General features: G+C 45.7%; 1 protein-coding gene across 8 annotated transcripts in view; it reads right to left on the reverse strand.

Annotated features, from left to right (window-relative positions):
- Nucleotides 1-7,795: 7,795 nt before the first annotated feature.
- The window catches only part of Irak3 (interleukin-1 receptor-associated kinase 3), a 61,645-nt gene continuing 53,748 nt past the window's right edge, over nt 7,796-15,692 (reverse strand). For 6 of the 8 annotated variants that reach the window (XM_039079133.2, XM_017594854.3, XM_039079132.2 and 3 more), the window contains 4 exons: nt 13,282-13,480; nt 12,770-12,832; nt 12,518-12,682; nt 7,796-10,294 (listed from right to left, as the gene is read on the reverse strand). In XM_039079133.2, coding sequence (XP_038935061.1) covers nt 9,818-10,294; nt 12,518-12,682; nt 12,770-12,832; nt 13,282-13,480 — 904 coding nt within the window. In that variant the 3' untranslated portion in view covers nt 7,796-9,817. Of the gene's footprint in view, nt 10,295-12,517; nt 12,683-12,769; nt 12,833-13,281; nt 13,481-15,692 lie in introns of those variants that run through there. The other 2 variants (NM_001108101.1, XR_005486627.2) reach the window with 2 other exon arrangements.

A 15,692-nucleotide genomic window follows, 5' to 3' on the forward strand; every position in this document is an offset into this window, starting at 1 on the left:
CAAGTACAGATGGCCATCACGTTGGTGGCCAGATAGAACAGAAGTAAAGGAAGAGGAGGAGCAAGTGGCTGTCTCCTCAGAGCGGGGCGACCCGCCATCTCTCCTGCCTTCGGGTTCGGGTGGAGTACTTCTGCTTCTCAGTCCTTCTGAGTCCGGGACGAGTGTCTTACCTGTTCTCGGAGCACAGGCTGAGTTACTCCACTAGACTGCCCGCTTCTCACTTTGCAGATGGCCAATGAGGGGGCTGCTTAGCTTTCCTCATCATGGAAGCCAGCTCCTCAACGCCATTCCTCTCATTTATCTGTAGAGACTCCATTGGTTCTGCTGCTCTGTAGAGCGCCGACTATCATGATACTGATTCGGAGGCTGAGAGCCAAAAGGAGCATGAAGGGCTGATGACAGAAGCAGGTTGAAGGCAGAAATTTCAGCCGATGATAATGTACTGATGTTCTCCAGCGATAGCAGCCAGCCGTGCATGCTTCCCTCTGGTTCGCCTTGTCCTTACTGGCATAAATTAATCTGAAGCGTCTGTTTCTTTCCCCTTCCATACAGAAGAAATGCACGCTGATGATGATCCTTACTCTTAGGAAATTTGGGCGGGGGGGTGAGGGATGTAACAAACATGAAAGAAAAATTAACGCCATCTAAAGGTAGAAATTATGACTAATGAGAATTTATGTTAACACACACAGTATGTTTCATTTATGTGTGTTTTCATACACGGGTATATGTACATTGCGTGTGGTGTGTGTGTGTGTATGTGTGTGTGTGTGTGTGTGTGTGTGTGTACAGTATATGTGCATGTATATGTGTGCATACATATATAGGTTTATGTGGGTCCCATGTCTGCTCCGCCACAGGGCATGGCCACTCGGGGAGGCAGGACGTAGGAAGTTGACCTCACTTACCCCGTGCAGTCGCCAGACCATAGGGCAGCCCCAGGACACTGCTCTGGGGGTAGGGAAGTGTAGTCTGAGGTGAGGGACAGCCAGAGCTGGCTCAGGGGTTCCCAGGCCTGCAAGAAGGCCAGGGCCATCTGGTTCTCAGGCTCTTGGGCACCCAGGCACTGCTGGGATGCTGTGGAAGAGCTGAGAACGGACTGAGGACCCATGGGCTGGACCTAGTCTGGGGCTGAGGGAGAAAAGAGGGAAAGGTCTGGCTGGTTCCACAAGGTGGTTTGATGGTGGCAGGCTTCGTTTGGCTTGGGCTCGGTGGCCACCACGGCTGGGAGTTCAGGGAGGCCTTCTATGGGAGATTAGAAGGTGGTTCTGTAGGCGAAGGCCTTCTCTGTGGCTCCCCATGGTGGATCCCGATGAAAAGAGACAGTCCCTTGGCTTTAAGACATTTATTGTCGTGGTGGAAGGCAGATGAGTAAAACTGTACCCCACTTCTCAGGGTGGGCCTGAGATTAAATACCTTTTGCAGGGAGGAGTGTCTGGGAAGGAAAGGTTATTGGCTAAGATCTGTCTTGAGCCTACATGACCTGTGGTCATGTCCTCTACCTGTGGAGGGGCTTGGGGCGTTGCCCGTAGGTGACTGGTGGCCACAAATCTATGGAGGGCTGTGGCTAGTGATGGGGGCCTGGTTTCCCGGGAGTCAGGCAAAATGCCTACCATCCCTTCATGGTCACCAGGTTTTCTAGCCTTAGCTCAATCAGAAACCAGGACGCCTTTCACAGTCCCACACTCATACATGGGTGTATGTACATTATACATGTATATTGAGATCAGAGTTTGATATGGGGTGTCTCTCTTGACGCTCTCTTTATGTACTAAGGCAGTTCTTTTGCTGAACCCCCATGTCCCTGATTTGATGTGCTTACCTAGAGTCCTCCAGTCCGCCTTCCAGTTGGATATAGAGAGATTAGCATGGGTTCCCAGCATTTTTACGGGTACTTACCAACACTCCAGTCTTCAGGCTTGCAAAGGTTTTGTCCACTGAGCCCTCTCTCCAGTCCCCTGTCACCTGTTTTAAGAGAACGCCAGTTTCTTCCTCATTCAAAGAATGTTTGCATAATACTGTTACCACTCCTGTTGTTGTAAGACCCCATAGTGGCCTTACCTCAGGAGAGCCACCCACAGAGCACAGATTGACAAAGTGACAGCTGCAATAGCATGAGGGTATAAGGCTTTTAATCCACGTACGTGGGGTTGCTCATCCACGCAGGGAGAGGCAACCCCAAACCCAAAAAGCACACAACTTTTATTCGTTATAGAGGGCAGACGTCAGTAACAGGGTTAGCTGGCCCATTCTCGTTGGTGGTACACAGGACAAAGGATCTGGTCAGGTATTGGCTGGCCTGCTCAAGGGGCTGTTCTTGGCTCAATTCGTCACTTTCCTCATCCAGCCCTACACCTGGCCTTGGAGAATCACTGGGAAAGGGCTAAGTTGGCACGTCCCCTGGGGGAAGGGAGTGAACTGGGTGGCTGGGCAGGGTCAGGATGATATCTTGTGGTTGTTCTCGGGAACTTTCCGAGGGGGTCTTTCCGAGAACAGTTGTTATTGCTTAATTAGCTTAGTCAGAATCTTGATCACCAAAACTTTATCATATCACTGGGCATCCTGACGTCAGATGTGTCTCTCAGAAAGGTCACAAGTTTGTCATAGGCATCCTGACCACCAGATGTATTTCTCAAAACCTTGTTTTTACAACTTTGTTTCTCACATCTATGAAACTTTATTTCTTCACTGTACATTTAAATACATGGTGGACACGCACAGATGAATAATTAACAGGTTACAGTTGTCTGTTGGGCCATGTGATGGCCGTTCTTGGTTGTCAACTTTGTTACATCAGGAATTAGCCAAAACCCAAGCTATTGTGTATATCTGTGAGGGCTTTTCTTGATTGGTTCATTCTAGGTGGGAAGACACGCCCCGTATAGCCAGGCCACACCTTCTGCTGGCAGCCTATGCAAAGGACATGGACGAGGAAGCTCTTGCTCTTCTCCCACTTGCCCACACTCTTGCCAGCATGTTCCTTCCTTTACTGGCATTAGAATTACTTCTGGACTCCAGCCTGCAGCAGTCTGAATGTAAGTGGCTCCCCTAGGCTGGTAGGGAGAGGCACTATTGGGAAGCATGGCATTGTTGGGAGGAAGTACGTCTCAGTTCACTTCCTGCTACCTTCAGATCAAGATGTAGAACTCTCAGCTCCTTCTCCGGCACCATGTCTGCCCAAATGGCACCACGCTTCCTCCATGAGGATAAAGGACTGAACCTCTGAACTGTAAGCCAACCCAATTGGATGTTTTCCTTTATAAGTTGTCAGGGTCATGCTGTCTCTTCACAGCAATAAAACCCTAAGACACAGTCTATGCACATAAATGTTCATCGATATTTGTTTCATGTGATCTAGAGCCAGTGGGGAACGTGATGGCTAAAGGAGCACCAGTTTATGCTAGGTAGCCATCTTGGTACCCATCAGCCATTTGTCTCTGACTCCAGTCCCTGGAAGATAAGTTCCCAGTAACCTGACCCAATGATCCCCACCCTGAAATGTACAACGTGACCATCTGCTTGCTACAATATGACTAACTGCTTTTTGTGTGTGTGTGCTTCTGTAACTTGCTTATACAGACACCTAAGAGTTATTTGGGGTCTCCTTGGCCACTAACATGATGGGACAGACCAGTTTTTACTTGCTTTCATAGATAGTGAAGGTCTTCTTGTGCTTTTTGCCTTTAAAAAGCCCTTCCCCACTCCTTCCTTCACAACATATCTGAGATTCAGCTTTAAGACTGTCATCCTGCTAGCAGCTAATCAATAAATCCCTTAATTATAATTGAATTGTCTATGGTCTTTTCCCAGGGGTCAGGACATGACACTTTGACTCTGATCACTTCTGCTCATTTCCTGTCCCTGCTTTCTTTTGTACTTTAGGGAAGAATTCTATTTCCTCCATGAACTTGACAGCTGGCTTCTCCTTAAGACCATGGAAGAGATGAAGAGGTCTTTTTTTTTTTTTTCTGCTTCTAACTGAGCCCTAACAGTGACAGTAGGGGCAGAAAGAGCGGGCAGTTCTTTCTTCCTCCTCAGCAGAAACGTCCAGAAGCATCAGCAGTTGGCGGTCAGCAACACAGCAGCCCCCAGCTCTTAGGTCGGCGTGTTTCCTTTCATCCCTAAAAATGGAAATGGCTATAGGTGTCGATAATCTCTATAGGTGTCGATAATCTCCAGCTAAGTTCATATCCTGATTCTTTCCCATTCTAGCTATTTTACCACTTTAATAACTAATTTCTAATCTTAATTTCCTGTTTGAAATACTGAGCAGGTGTACTCTTTCCTTGAAAGGCCAGGCACTAATCCAGACAGGTGCAAACCTCAATTCAGGCAAAGGAAAACTTAGAATAGGAGGGACTCGAAAGGGATTGTGGGTCCTCAATGAGACTTTTCCCTGAGGAACAATGAATGGCACTGCTCAGCTCATTTGAATGATTACTGACACCCAAATGATAGTGCCAGAATGGGAGGTAGAGAGAAAGATGGGGCAGTGCCAGCGAGCTCTTCTAAAATTCAGCGGTTATTTTTTTCATTAGGTAAATGCATTTTAACAGCCAGTATAGGCTGTGAGTAAACACATAAATTATTTTCCTGTCTTCCAAGTGCTAGACAAATGCATGATGAAAATGTCAGCGATTGCTCTGCCTCCTGTCTCCATCAAATCCTTAGCCCTGTCAGCCGGGAATTGATATAAACAGGCATATTGGCTTCTTACCCACACCCTGCTGCAATCTTATATTTTTCTGAAGGCTATGTAAAATAGAAACGGTAAAAGGTCAGAGATTAATACTTACCCTAGCCTAAAGTTAGTATGACTCTTTTTTTTTTAAATCTTAAAAGAGAAATAAGACAAGATTCAGCGTCTGACAAGCTGGCAGTCCTACTAAATAATTAGCTGTCCACTTGCAGAATGACAGGAAATTATCACCAGTAGTGAGGTAACCAGAGACTATTTATTTATTTATTCTGTGCATCAGTGTGCCATTTGGATCTGGTTCCATTTACATGGCGTTTCTGGATTGCATTTCCCTAACTCCTCTCTCAAGGACCTTTGCCTTGATGGTGCAGTTGGTATCACGGGCTTTTCCCTTCTAAGAAATACAAAGTAACTTTGGTACATTCATTTGCTACAGAAACAGCATAATCTGTGTCTGCGTTATACTCTGTACAACTAGAAACAATGTCTCTTTTGGCTAGCAGCTGTTTTGATTGCATTTACACACTATGTAACTTATTTATGTCCACGAAGCAGCCCCTCCAGTCAGGACTCCTTATATGTGGTTACCTTTCCCTGGGGATTAGCTCGCATTTCCCTTTATAATTAATGCACCACTGGCCCCATCAGCACTGTTCCACACCCCATCTCTACCTGCTGCACACAGTACTTCCTCCCAGCTTCTCTTCACTCTTGCAAGCTGCCCCCCGCCCCTCATTGATAACTTCAGCCCAGAGTCTACTAAATTCAGCGGTTAAAATCTGTATGTCCACTAAGAACAGATAGTGGAGAACAAGCAGAGGAATGGGTACTCTGTGTTGGAAAATGGATCTCCCCAAAGATCTTTTTACTCAGCTATAAGTAACCCTTTGAAGAGTAGACCTGAAAGCAGAAGAGATCTGTAAAAGGTTCTGTCTAAATCAACCACCACTTAGTCACAAAAAATGCTCAATGTCTGCTGCCATTTTTCCCATATTTCAAGTTGCTGACTTTTTGTCTCTGAAAATATCCAGGAGATGGGCCATGAATCTATTCAGGAACTCCACTGCTAGGTGAGACATTAAAAGCAGCTTGACACAGTCAATTCTTTCTCAGGATATTGTTTTATTAGTTTTTGTAAAGTTCATAGAAAGTATTTCTATATCTTTGAAATTATTATTTCAAAATTAGTATTTTGAAAGTATTACCTCTTATCCTGACTCCTCTCAGACCCAGCCTCAATTTCCCTACCCACACAACTGAGTGTGTCCTCTCTCTCCCCCAAGCCTCCCTTTCTTGATCCATTGAGTTCAATTTGTGCTGCTCAAATATTTTTGGCGTGAGGACTGCCCTCGAGCTTGGTTGGCCAGTCACATCCTTAAAGAAATGGATGCTTCTCTCCCAGAGATTCTTTTTCACCACCATTTCTTCAGTTAGGGATGGACTTCATGACCACAGCCCCTCCATGCTGGGATTTTGTCTGACTTGAACTTTTGAAGTTCTTAAGTGTGCTGTGACCATGGCCATGTCTTAAGTGCGCTGTGACCATGGCCATGAGTTTGTATGTACAGCTGTGCTGTGGTGTGCAGGATCTACTGTTTCCCTGTAGTCGGTCAACACTACCTCTAGCCCTTACAACTTCATCTTCCCCTAAACCCCCATGATTCCTGAGCCTCAGGAGGAGGGCTCTGATATTAATGTCCCATTTAAGGCAGGACATTCTGCAGCCTCCTGTCCTCTACAGGTTGACCAGTTGTGGATCTCTTTGTCAACTGCCACCAACTGCAAACGAAATCTCATTGAGAAGGACTGAGTGGTGCACCTCTCTGTGGGCATAGAAATAAGCCATTGGGAGTCACTTTAATGACATAGTCAATTCTTATTTTATTACAGTTTTATTGGTTTTTGTTTTTCGAGATAGGGTTTCTCTGTGTAGCCCTGGATGTTGGGGAACTCACTTTATACACCAGGCTGGCCTCAACCTCAAGTGATCTGCCTGTCTCTGCCTCCTGAGTACCAGGAGTAAAGGTTTGTGTTACCACCAATCAGAAACATAGACAATTCTTAATGGTCTATCGTGAGTTGTTCTGCCTCCAAGCTGTATCTCTGAGGTAAGCTCAATCAATCTCAGAATGGCTTGTAATAAACAAGTCACATGCTGAAGACTTTTGATGCTTCTTGTGAGGAAGTGGAGAGTAATGGGGGTTGAACACAGGGTCTTGCACATGCTGGGTGAGTGTTCCACCACTGAGCTGTAATCCTAGCTTTCTTTTTGCTTTGTAGCCCAGGCTATCCTTGAACTTTGTGGTCCCCCTGCCTCAGTCCCCTGATGGCTCAGATTGCAGACTTGTGCCACCAGGCACAAGTGATGTTTTTACACACACACACACACACACACACACACACACACTTTGCAAGCCAGTTGGAAAAATGGTGTTGAGCAATCTGGGCACCCAGATATGTTCCCATTGGCCTGTGAGAACGAACTCTTCCACTTGTTTTCCTGAGGTCTGCCTTAGGCTTGTCAATCAGACTGAAGCTTCTTGTGTTTTAACCACACTGCCTGCCTCTTCAGAGAACAGGAGCTCCATGTTTTTTAACTTCTTTGTTTTCCTCTCCTGCTTCTGATTTCCAGTGACTTCCTTCTCCAAGCTGTTCTTCAACCTCGACTCCAAACGTCTCTGATTATCCCATGCATCCTGCCTCTCCCAAGGCAAAAAGAAAGCATGGTGATTTCCTCTGAAGGACAGACTCTATAAACCCACTGGAAATGGTATTTCTATCCTTGACCATAAAAACTTGGCTAACTTAGTTGGCAATATTTGCTATGTTGGATCTTTATTATGTAGACTTGTAGATACAGCTCCATGGAACATAATTCATGAGAAAACATCAGCTCTGCCGAGTCTCTCATGCTAAATCCTGAAGAGGTAGCCCCTAACACACAGGAAGTGTGATGGAGTAATGGCCTCCAAAGAAGTCCATGCCCCCCTCCCCAGCCAGAAACCTGTAAATATTTCATATCCCAATAGAAAAGGAGGTTTGGGGAGTGTTGTGATAGAATATCGGCTCAAGTCTGGACAGACCACACCAGGCCAATGCAGTTACACGTGAGAGAGGTTTATTGTGGGAGGCGGGGACAAAAGGGGGCGACAGGGACAAAGGAGGAAAAGAAAGAAAAGAAGAAGGGGCAAAGGTCAGGAAGGGTCTGCCTTTTATTTAGGCTGTGACGTAACAATTTGCAGGTAAAGGTGGGAGGTAAACCAAATGGATGCTGGGAATGCATGGTGATTGCCATGGCAACAGATGCACAGGTCCCTGTCGCCTATGGGTGATGTCACCATCATCGCTGGATTCGGAGGGGATCTGCAGCCACCTGCAAAGCTGGTCTCTGATACTAACAGGCAGTCATGGTAATTTAAGGATCTTGATAAAAGGAAAACGTCATCAGCTCTTTGAATGGACCCAATGCGATCACTAGGTTGAAAGAAGCAGTGTATCAGGAATAAGAGAAAGGAGAAGAGGAAGATCTTGGAAACAAGGTGGGGAGGAGCCGGAGGGAAGAGGAGGGGGGAGCGTGCAGCCTGGAGATATGCTCTGTCTGCTCTGATGGTGCTGGAAGAGTCTACAGACTGAGCAGTCCAGGAGGAAAGGCGGAAGAGACAAGGCAAAGATTCTTCCCTGGAACCTCTGAGGGGAGCACTCGAGCCTTCAGAGCTGGAACGTTGTAGAAGACGATTGCATCACACCGCTAGCTTTGTGGTCATTTGTCACAACGGCAGCAAATGAAAGCCGAGGTTTCGTAATCCAGTAAATCAGGTGACCTGAACCATTCTGATATAATTCAGGAAGCGATGAACACAAAACAAATACACAGAAACTTCTGAGAGATCATTTATGCTGCGAGTCTTCCAGTGAGGAGGAGCAGCTGAGGGGAGAGAGGCTCCCTGCAGGAGAGCTCCTTCACAGAACCTACAGTGGAGCACAGAACAGGGCCGACTGCAAAGTGATCCGACCTCTTATGACCACATCTTTTCCCAGGGCACAAAAGGACTTGATTAAAATCTCGAACATTCTACTGAGGATGTAGTGGGTTTCTGACTGAATAAAACAACAACAACGCTGTGTTTTTTTAAATATAGTTTTTATAACAATTGGCATAACGCGGGTAACTCTTCTAAGAATGTAAGTACAGAAATGCAGACTTTGGACTGGAATTCCCTCTCCACACAGAACATGCCGTAGCAAGGGTGACTTGGCTCACTTCCAGATTGACGGGTTAACCAGCGATCAACAAAAGAGAAGCAACTTAAAATCACAATTCTTTCAAAAGGCTCCTGTCACCACTTACAAATTAGACATTTCCTACACCTTTCCATGTGAGCAACGTTTCCTGTGACTGTGGGAAGCCAATAGACCATCCAATCCCTAGTAGAAAGACTGACTGAGTGCTGGTGGCAACGATGGTGAGTTTTTGTTGTTGTTTATTCCTTAGCTTTTGTGGAAACGATCTGAGGACCAAGTGATGCTAAGTCACACCATGCAATAGACCTCATGTGGGAGATTTATTGAGGTGGCCTCCCAGTAGGCCCAAAGGCTGCCTTTGAGCGAGGATGGAACAGAAAGAGGGTGGGGCTGAAGACCTCGGTTTTATAAAGGGCATGGCGCATGCGCAGAGGAAGAATGGCACTGTATCACATTTGGCTGTCGGTAAACGACTGGCTGTTTACTTGGAGAGGGCTTGGGGAGAACCTGGTTCTGGAATGTGGGTGGTTCTCTGGTCGCCTACACAAAGGTCTCACTCAGATGATGACAGAGCGACTTAAGGTTCCTGCCACTCTTTGATAGGTTTCGACAGTCAGAACCCAAAATCTTGGATAACTCAGATCGACTCCAGTTTAGCTTGGATTTGACTGAGAGACGTCACCCGAATAAAACATCTCTTGACATTCTGTTTGGAGAAGAAACAAACTTCCTTGCTGCTAATCTGCACTATTCAAATTCTCCACCCGTTGGTCCCTTGGCCTTACTCACAGAGCTCAGACCCCCTGTCTTTCCACGGTGATGTAACGCTGTTTGCTCAGGTGCCTTTAGCGATATGTGCTTTATCTTCTGGTGAATTCACTGCCTTTTGGACTGTTCGTGCTCACTGCAAAAGAGTCCAGAGGAACACCTCTTCTCCATTGGCTTGCTCCCATAAGAATAGCCTGGTACTTCCCAAGAAGACCCCAAACTGATCACAGTAGGCCTTAAGTCCTGGGATGCTTCCGCAAGCTCTGGGCACCAGCATTCCTCACAAGAAGAACTGGGCATGTTGCAAGCAGCTTCACTTCCCCTGTTCCCTTTGTTTCGATCCAAGCCCAGAAAGGTGACCTCAGACTGGCTGCATTCAAAGGGGGTTTTCTGTGTCACTCTATCTGTCCTCAAAGCTTCCTTGGGAGGTACTGGATAGTTATTCTGGTTTTCATCATCTTCTACTGGAATACTTGGAACATTATCCAAGAACAGAGGAGAAGGACACCTGAAGGACTTCAAGGAAGTGGGAGGGTCTTCTGCAAAATACAAGCTAGGCTGTGTGCTCTCCAGAGTGTTCAGGACCTGATTGGCAAGGAAGCACACAAACACTTCAGGGAAGCTTCAGTGACAGCCCCATTTACATTTTCCTCTCTACCTCATAGAGAATATCCTCTCATTTTCCTAATAAGTAAATTAAGTCAAATTTAAAAATCACAAAATAAGAGCAATCATAGAATTATGAATTAGAAAGGATATTAGATATTGGAGATCCTCTTTATTCCAAGGGCCAGATCAAGGGATTTGGAGGAAGGCATAAAAGAAACTATAGACTATCAAGACACCTGACTTCACCCATGAACTGGCCACCACCTCTCTCTATGGTGTCAGATGGGTCTGGGTGCACTTTCAACCATAGAAAGTAGAGGGTCCTCATGGAATACATTAAGGGTGATCTGGCCTCTGGGTATCAAATGCCAGGATTGGAGAAGGAGCTTCTTAAAAATACAGTTCTCTTCCTCAACCAAGAGACTGTCATTTTTAAAAAAGAAGAAGAGGCTGAGGAGGAGGAAGAAGAAGAAAAAGAAAAAAAAGGAGAAGGGGTAATGAAGAGGAAGGAGGAGAGAAAAGAAGGAGGAAGAAGGAGGTGGGAGGAGGAGGGAGGAGAAGGAGGAGGAGGAATGGGAGTATTTAAACAGCTTCACAGAATATTTGAACATGCAGCCAGATTAAAAACCAATGATGACCTGATATATTTTCATTCTTATCCTACATTCTCTAGAATGCATTCTATATAGTCTAAGATCTTCATTCTTTTTTTTTTTTTTTTTTCGGAGCTGGGGACCGAACCCAGGGCCTTGCGCTTCCTAGGCAAGCGCTCTACCACTGAGCTAAATCCCCAACCCCTAAGATCTTCATTCTTATTCTTGGTTTCCCTCCCTCTCCCTCTATAAAAATACAGATGGCTTGAGCATTAATGAAGTCTTCTCATGAATTCCACATCATTTCATGTCCACAATAGCATCATTCTGATTTTATAGTTAAAGCTGTGGACCAAGAGAAGATCCACACGACTACAGAGGAAGGGAAGCTTTGATGCTGCACCCTCAACCTCCCGGATCCCAGCTTTGTCCTTCTACAACACAGCTGATGGATCCTCGATGGAACAGGATTCTACCCTGAGATCCTGACAGGCCTCCTATGTGCTTTCCTGACACCCAGTGTTCCAACACTGGGATTATACCAACTCCTTGTTTAGGATGCTCCCACAGCTCTCCAATAGACTTAGGATAAAACACAACTCCAAGCAGAGAATGAACGGCCCCTCTCCCCTGGAAGCTCCTGTAGTTTTTTTTTTATGTCTGTTCCTTTTACTCATCTCACCTCCATGACGCTGGAATGCTGGAGGTCTTACAGCTAGGGCTAGTGACCGCTGAGTCAGCCCTCAGGAGTGCTGATTGCCTCTTCTGAGGATGTCCTCCCATCCTTACTGCTGCCTACATCTAACCCGTCCCCCAGATCACAGCTAAGCTGTTGTCACCTTCAGCAAGGATCCTCTGGTTGCCACAGACTGAGACCCAACTCTGTCAAGACTCTACCCTTACGATCATCCTGGGATTCTGACTGCCATCATGCTGCCTACTGGACCAAGATATCATGTCTGCTGACATACTGAATGTGATTCTTTGCATTGCAAGCTTGAGAACGCTCACGCTTGAGCATGCTCAGCCTTATCTTGACTGCTATGTAACCCCAGCACCCAAAATACGATATTTGCTTATAAATGAACAGATTACATCTATGATGATGAAGAATACATTTTAAAACAATGAAGACAGATGTGTTCTTTTTAAGGGGTCAGATAGCTAAGTAAAATGCCCCTTTCAAACTACTTTTCATTAGATTTTTTTTTTTTAAAGAAATCTATTATGAATGGAAGTGGGAGCATTCTGGCGAGTTCACAGGAAGGTCAGAGGACAACTCGTTCTTTGCATGAGTTCCAGGGGTCAAACTCAGGTCACCAGGCTTGCACAGCAAACATGCCTTTACCTGCTAAGCTACTTTGCTGGCCCCATATTTGATACTTTATAACGATCTGGTTCTACCTAGTAATGACTTCTACAAAGGTAGCAGGAGTGTGGGGCGTTTGTTTGTTTTACGCTAGAAAGGTTATCTATTAGTCTAGAATTCTCTGTGGGAAGCTGAATTGGTCTCACTAATTAAGAATTCACTTGGACGCACAATTTATCAGACTCAGATTTTCCATGGCACTTTTTTTTTTTGTCAATAAAACCTCATATATCTTACTTCGTCCATCGTGGGTCTTAACTTGGCCCGAGTTGCCACACACTGGCCCGCCAGAGAGAAGAGCTTGGCAGAGAAGTTCCGAGGACAGGGCGGTATCTTCCTGTCCAAGAACGAGAGGCAGGAGTCTAGGCCTCTCTTCTCCACCAGTTCCATGAGGAGGTCCCTCTAGGAAGAGGAAAGAACAAAGTTGTTTCCCGGACTCTGTCGAGAAACTAACTGGCAAACGGGTGATGGCAAGAGAGCAGTTCTTACCAGCTGAACATGTTTTGGATCATCCAGCACCACTTTGCAGCCCGTTAGAACTTCCATGATCACCTGTAAGGAACATACATCAAGTCAGCCACAGAGGCTGAGAATGAATGCAAAATTAGCTTAAGCTATTTAATGTGTGTAACAATGGATTCCGTTCTAATTAATACACTTGTACTTTACTACTTCATGAATTATGCAAAAATTAATGTGTCGGATAATAAGTAACAGAAAACCAATAGGTATAAAAGTTAAAACTCTTAAAATTTTTCCTCTAAGCCAGTGGTCCTCTGCTTGCCTAATGCTGTGACCCTCTAATACAGCGGTGACCGCCAGCCATAGAATTATCTTTGTCGCTACTTCGTAACTCCAATTTTGCTACTGTCTTGAATCGTAATGTAAATATCTAACATGGTCTTAGGGGACCGCTGTGAAAGGTTGAGGGGACTGCTGTTGGGATTAGAACCCTCGCAGCATTGAATTCTCATCCGTGGCTCGTCGGTAGGGACACTCACGATTCCAAAGCTGTAGACGTCCGTTTTAATGGTGAGTCTTCCCTGTCTGATGTATTCTTCCGGCATGTACCACAGATGCTTCCTGCCGCTGCCGGTCATATTTATGGTAGAACTCTGCTGCTCTAGGTGGGGTCGGAAGTGCGCCGCGGCAAAATCGGTTAGTTTGGGTTGGAACTGGTCATCCAAGAGTATGTTTGCACTAAAAGTGTGGTCAAAGACAGACAGGGCAAAGCATGACAGAGGCTGAGATACAACGTGGATGAGTGATTCGGAACAACGTAAGATGAAGCCAAACATAAATGCCCACGGGCGAGCGTGCATTCTAAACGTTTCTCTTCCAGCACAAGTTTAAAGGAAGCCTCAAAAGAAAGATCTGAGCCAGGAACAGTGGGTATTTCAGACTCTGAAACATGTGTGGGTGCTATGCCAACAGGACAAACTAACTTAGGTAAACCACGGCGCCTTGCTTGTACTCTTAAGGACACCATGAGCTCAGTTTTAAGCAGCTAGTCAGTAATAGAATTTGTTATCTGCAGAGAGATGTGTTATGGGATGCTAGGCTTACTAGAACTGCTACCCTAGAACGACTTGCCTAGTCTTTGATAGCCCCTATTTGGGTCGCTCTCAACCTTCCTAACGCTGGGACCATTTAATTCATTTCCTTGTGTTGTGGTGACTCCCGACTATAAAATTCTTTTAATTGCTACTTCACAACTATAATTTTGCTTCTGTTGTCAATTCTAATCTAAATATATGATGGGCAGGATTTCTGATATGTGACGCCAAAAGGGGTCGTGACCCACAGGTTGAGAACCACTACCCTGCTTTAATGCCAGTCCCACCTCAGGGTTCTATCTCTGTGAGTTCCATTTTAGTTTTTGAGACTCACTTGGGGTGTGAACTACTGCAGAAGTAAAGGCAGAGTTCATAGAATTCATTTAGGGAACTGTCACATTAAAACTAATCACGTCACATCTTAGATGAGAGCAAATATTGGTTTGCTTTTTGCCTCAAAAGTCTATCATAGACCTACAGGGGAGGAGAAGCCCTGAGGGACGTGCATTCCACACGACAGAGTCCCTTTCCTTTTCTGGGCCCTTCAGTTCTGTCATTTGCATCAGTTCTTGCATTTGAGGCCAGGAGAACTCCAGAATCTATGAGGGCTCATGGGATGTGAAGTCCATTGGCTGCCTGGGCTGTCTGGGCACATGGTAGCAAGCACAGAGACTGTGAATCAGTCATCAGAGAGCAGGCAGAGGCTGTTGAAGTGGTTGGGGGCCGTGAGCAAGTGACCTTTTGTTTCAGTTTTGCTTAAGGCTTTTCAGAGCTTGTCCATGTTCTGCTGCTGAAACGTTTTCCCCTCAGCTTCTTATCCAAGTGTCAAGGCATAGACTTGGTTGTACTATGTGCTGTTATCAAATGCAGTAACAGCCCCTGGGTAAGAAGTCCGTAAGCCTGAACAAACACCAAATCCTACAAATGTCCCAAAGGTCTCTGCTGTCCCAGGACCAGAACATGAACAGGCAGGGTGAATTGTGATCCTCCAGGGAAAAACATGGCTTCAAGGCTACGGTGGGATTCATAATGGATTTGAGAACATTGGTTCCATGTTCATAACCAGGGTCTCTCAATCCAGGCTTTGGCTAGGACCAAGTTGACAACAGATGAACTGAACTGACGCCCTAATTTCCTTTAAGAGTATAAACATGTTCTAAGGGGGCTGGAGAGATGGCTCAGCAGTTAAGAGCACTGACTGCTCTTCCAGAGGTCCTGAGTTCAAATCCCAGCAACCACATGGTGGCTCACAACCATCTGTAATGAGATCTGATGCCCTCTTCTGGTGTTTCTGAAGACAGCTACAGTGTACTTATATGTAATAAATAAATAAATCTTTAAAAAAAACCCATGTTTTAACCCCTGGTTCTTCCCTCCACAGAGTGGAAAAAAGGAAAACAGTAAAGTGCAAAGAGTCGACTTTACTCTGTTTACCCTGTTTGCTCTGTGTGATCTTTTCCTCTGAGAGGGAATAAGCCAGGGGCTGTGTGCCCAAGGTTTGTATCAGTGATCACAGTCCTTAACTTTCTCCCTGCCTGCCTTTTCTTGTGTTCCTAGCTGCTGCTAGAGGCAGCTTGTGTCTCCCATGGCCCAACTCTCTGCTGTTCCCCACCCATTCTTTCATTGTCGCAGTCAGACTCAGTGTTGAGCATCCTGCCCTTCCTCTGAAGATCCCTGACAGGAAAAAGTCAGATCCTACCTTATAATGGTTTGCATATTTACCTCTAATAGCCCAGGGAGTGGCACTATTAGAGGATGTGACCCTCTTGGAGTAGGTGTGGCTTATTGGAGTAGGTTTGTCACTGTGGGTGTGGGTCTTGTCCTAGCTTCCTGAAAGCCAGTCTTCTAGCAGCCTT

The sequence above is a fragment of the Rattus norvegicus genome, chromosome 7 (genome assembly GCF_036323735.1).
Source record: "Rattus norvegicus strain BN/NHsdMcwi chromosome 7, GRCr8, whole genome shotgun sequence".
NCBI lineage: Eukaryota > Metazoa > Chordata > Mammalia > Rodentia > Muridae > Rattus > Rattus norvegicus.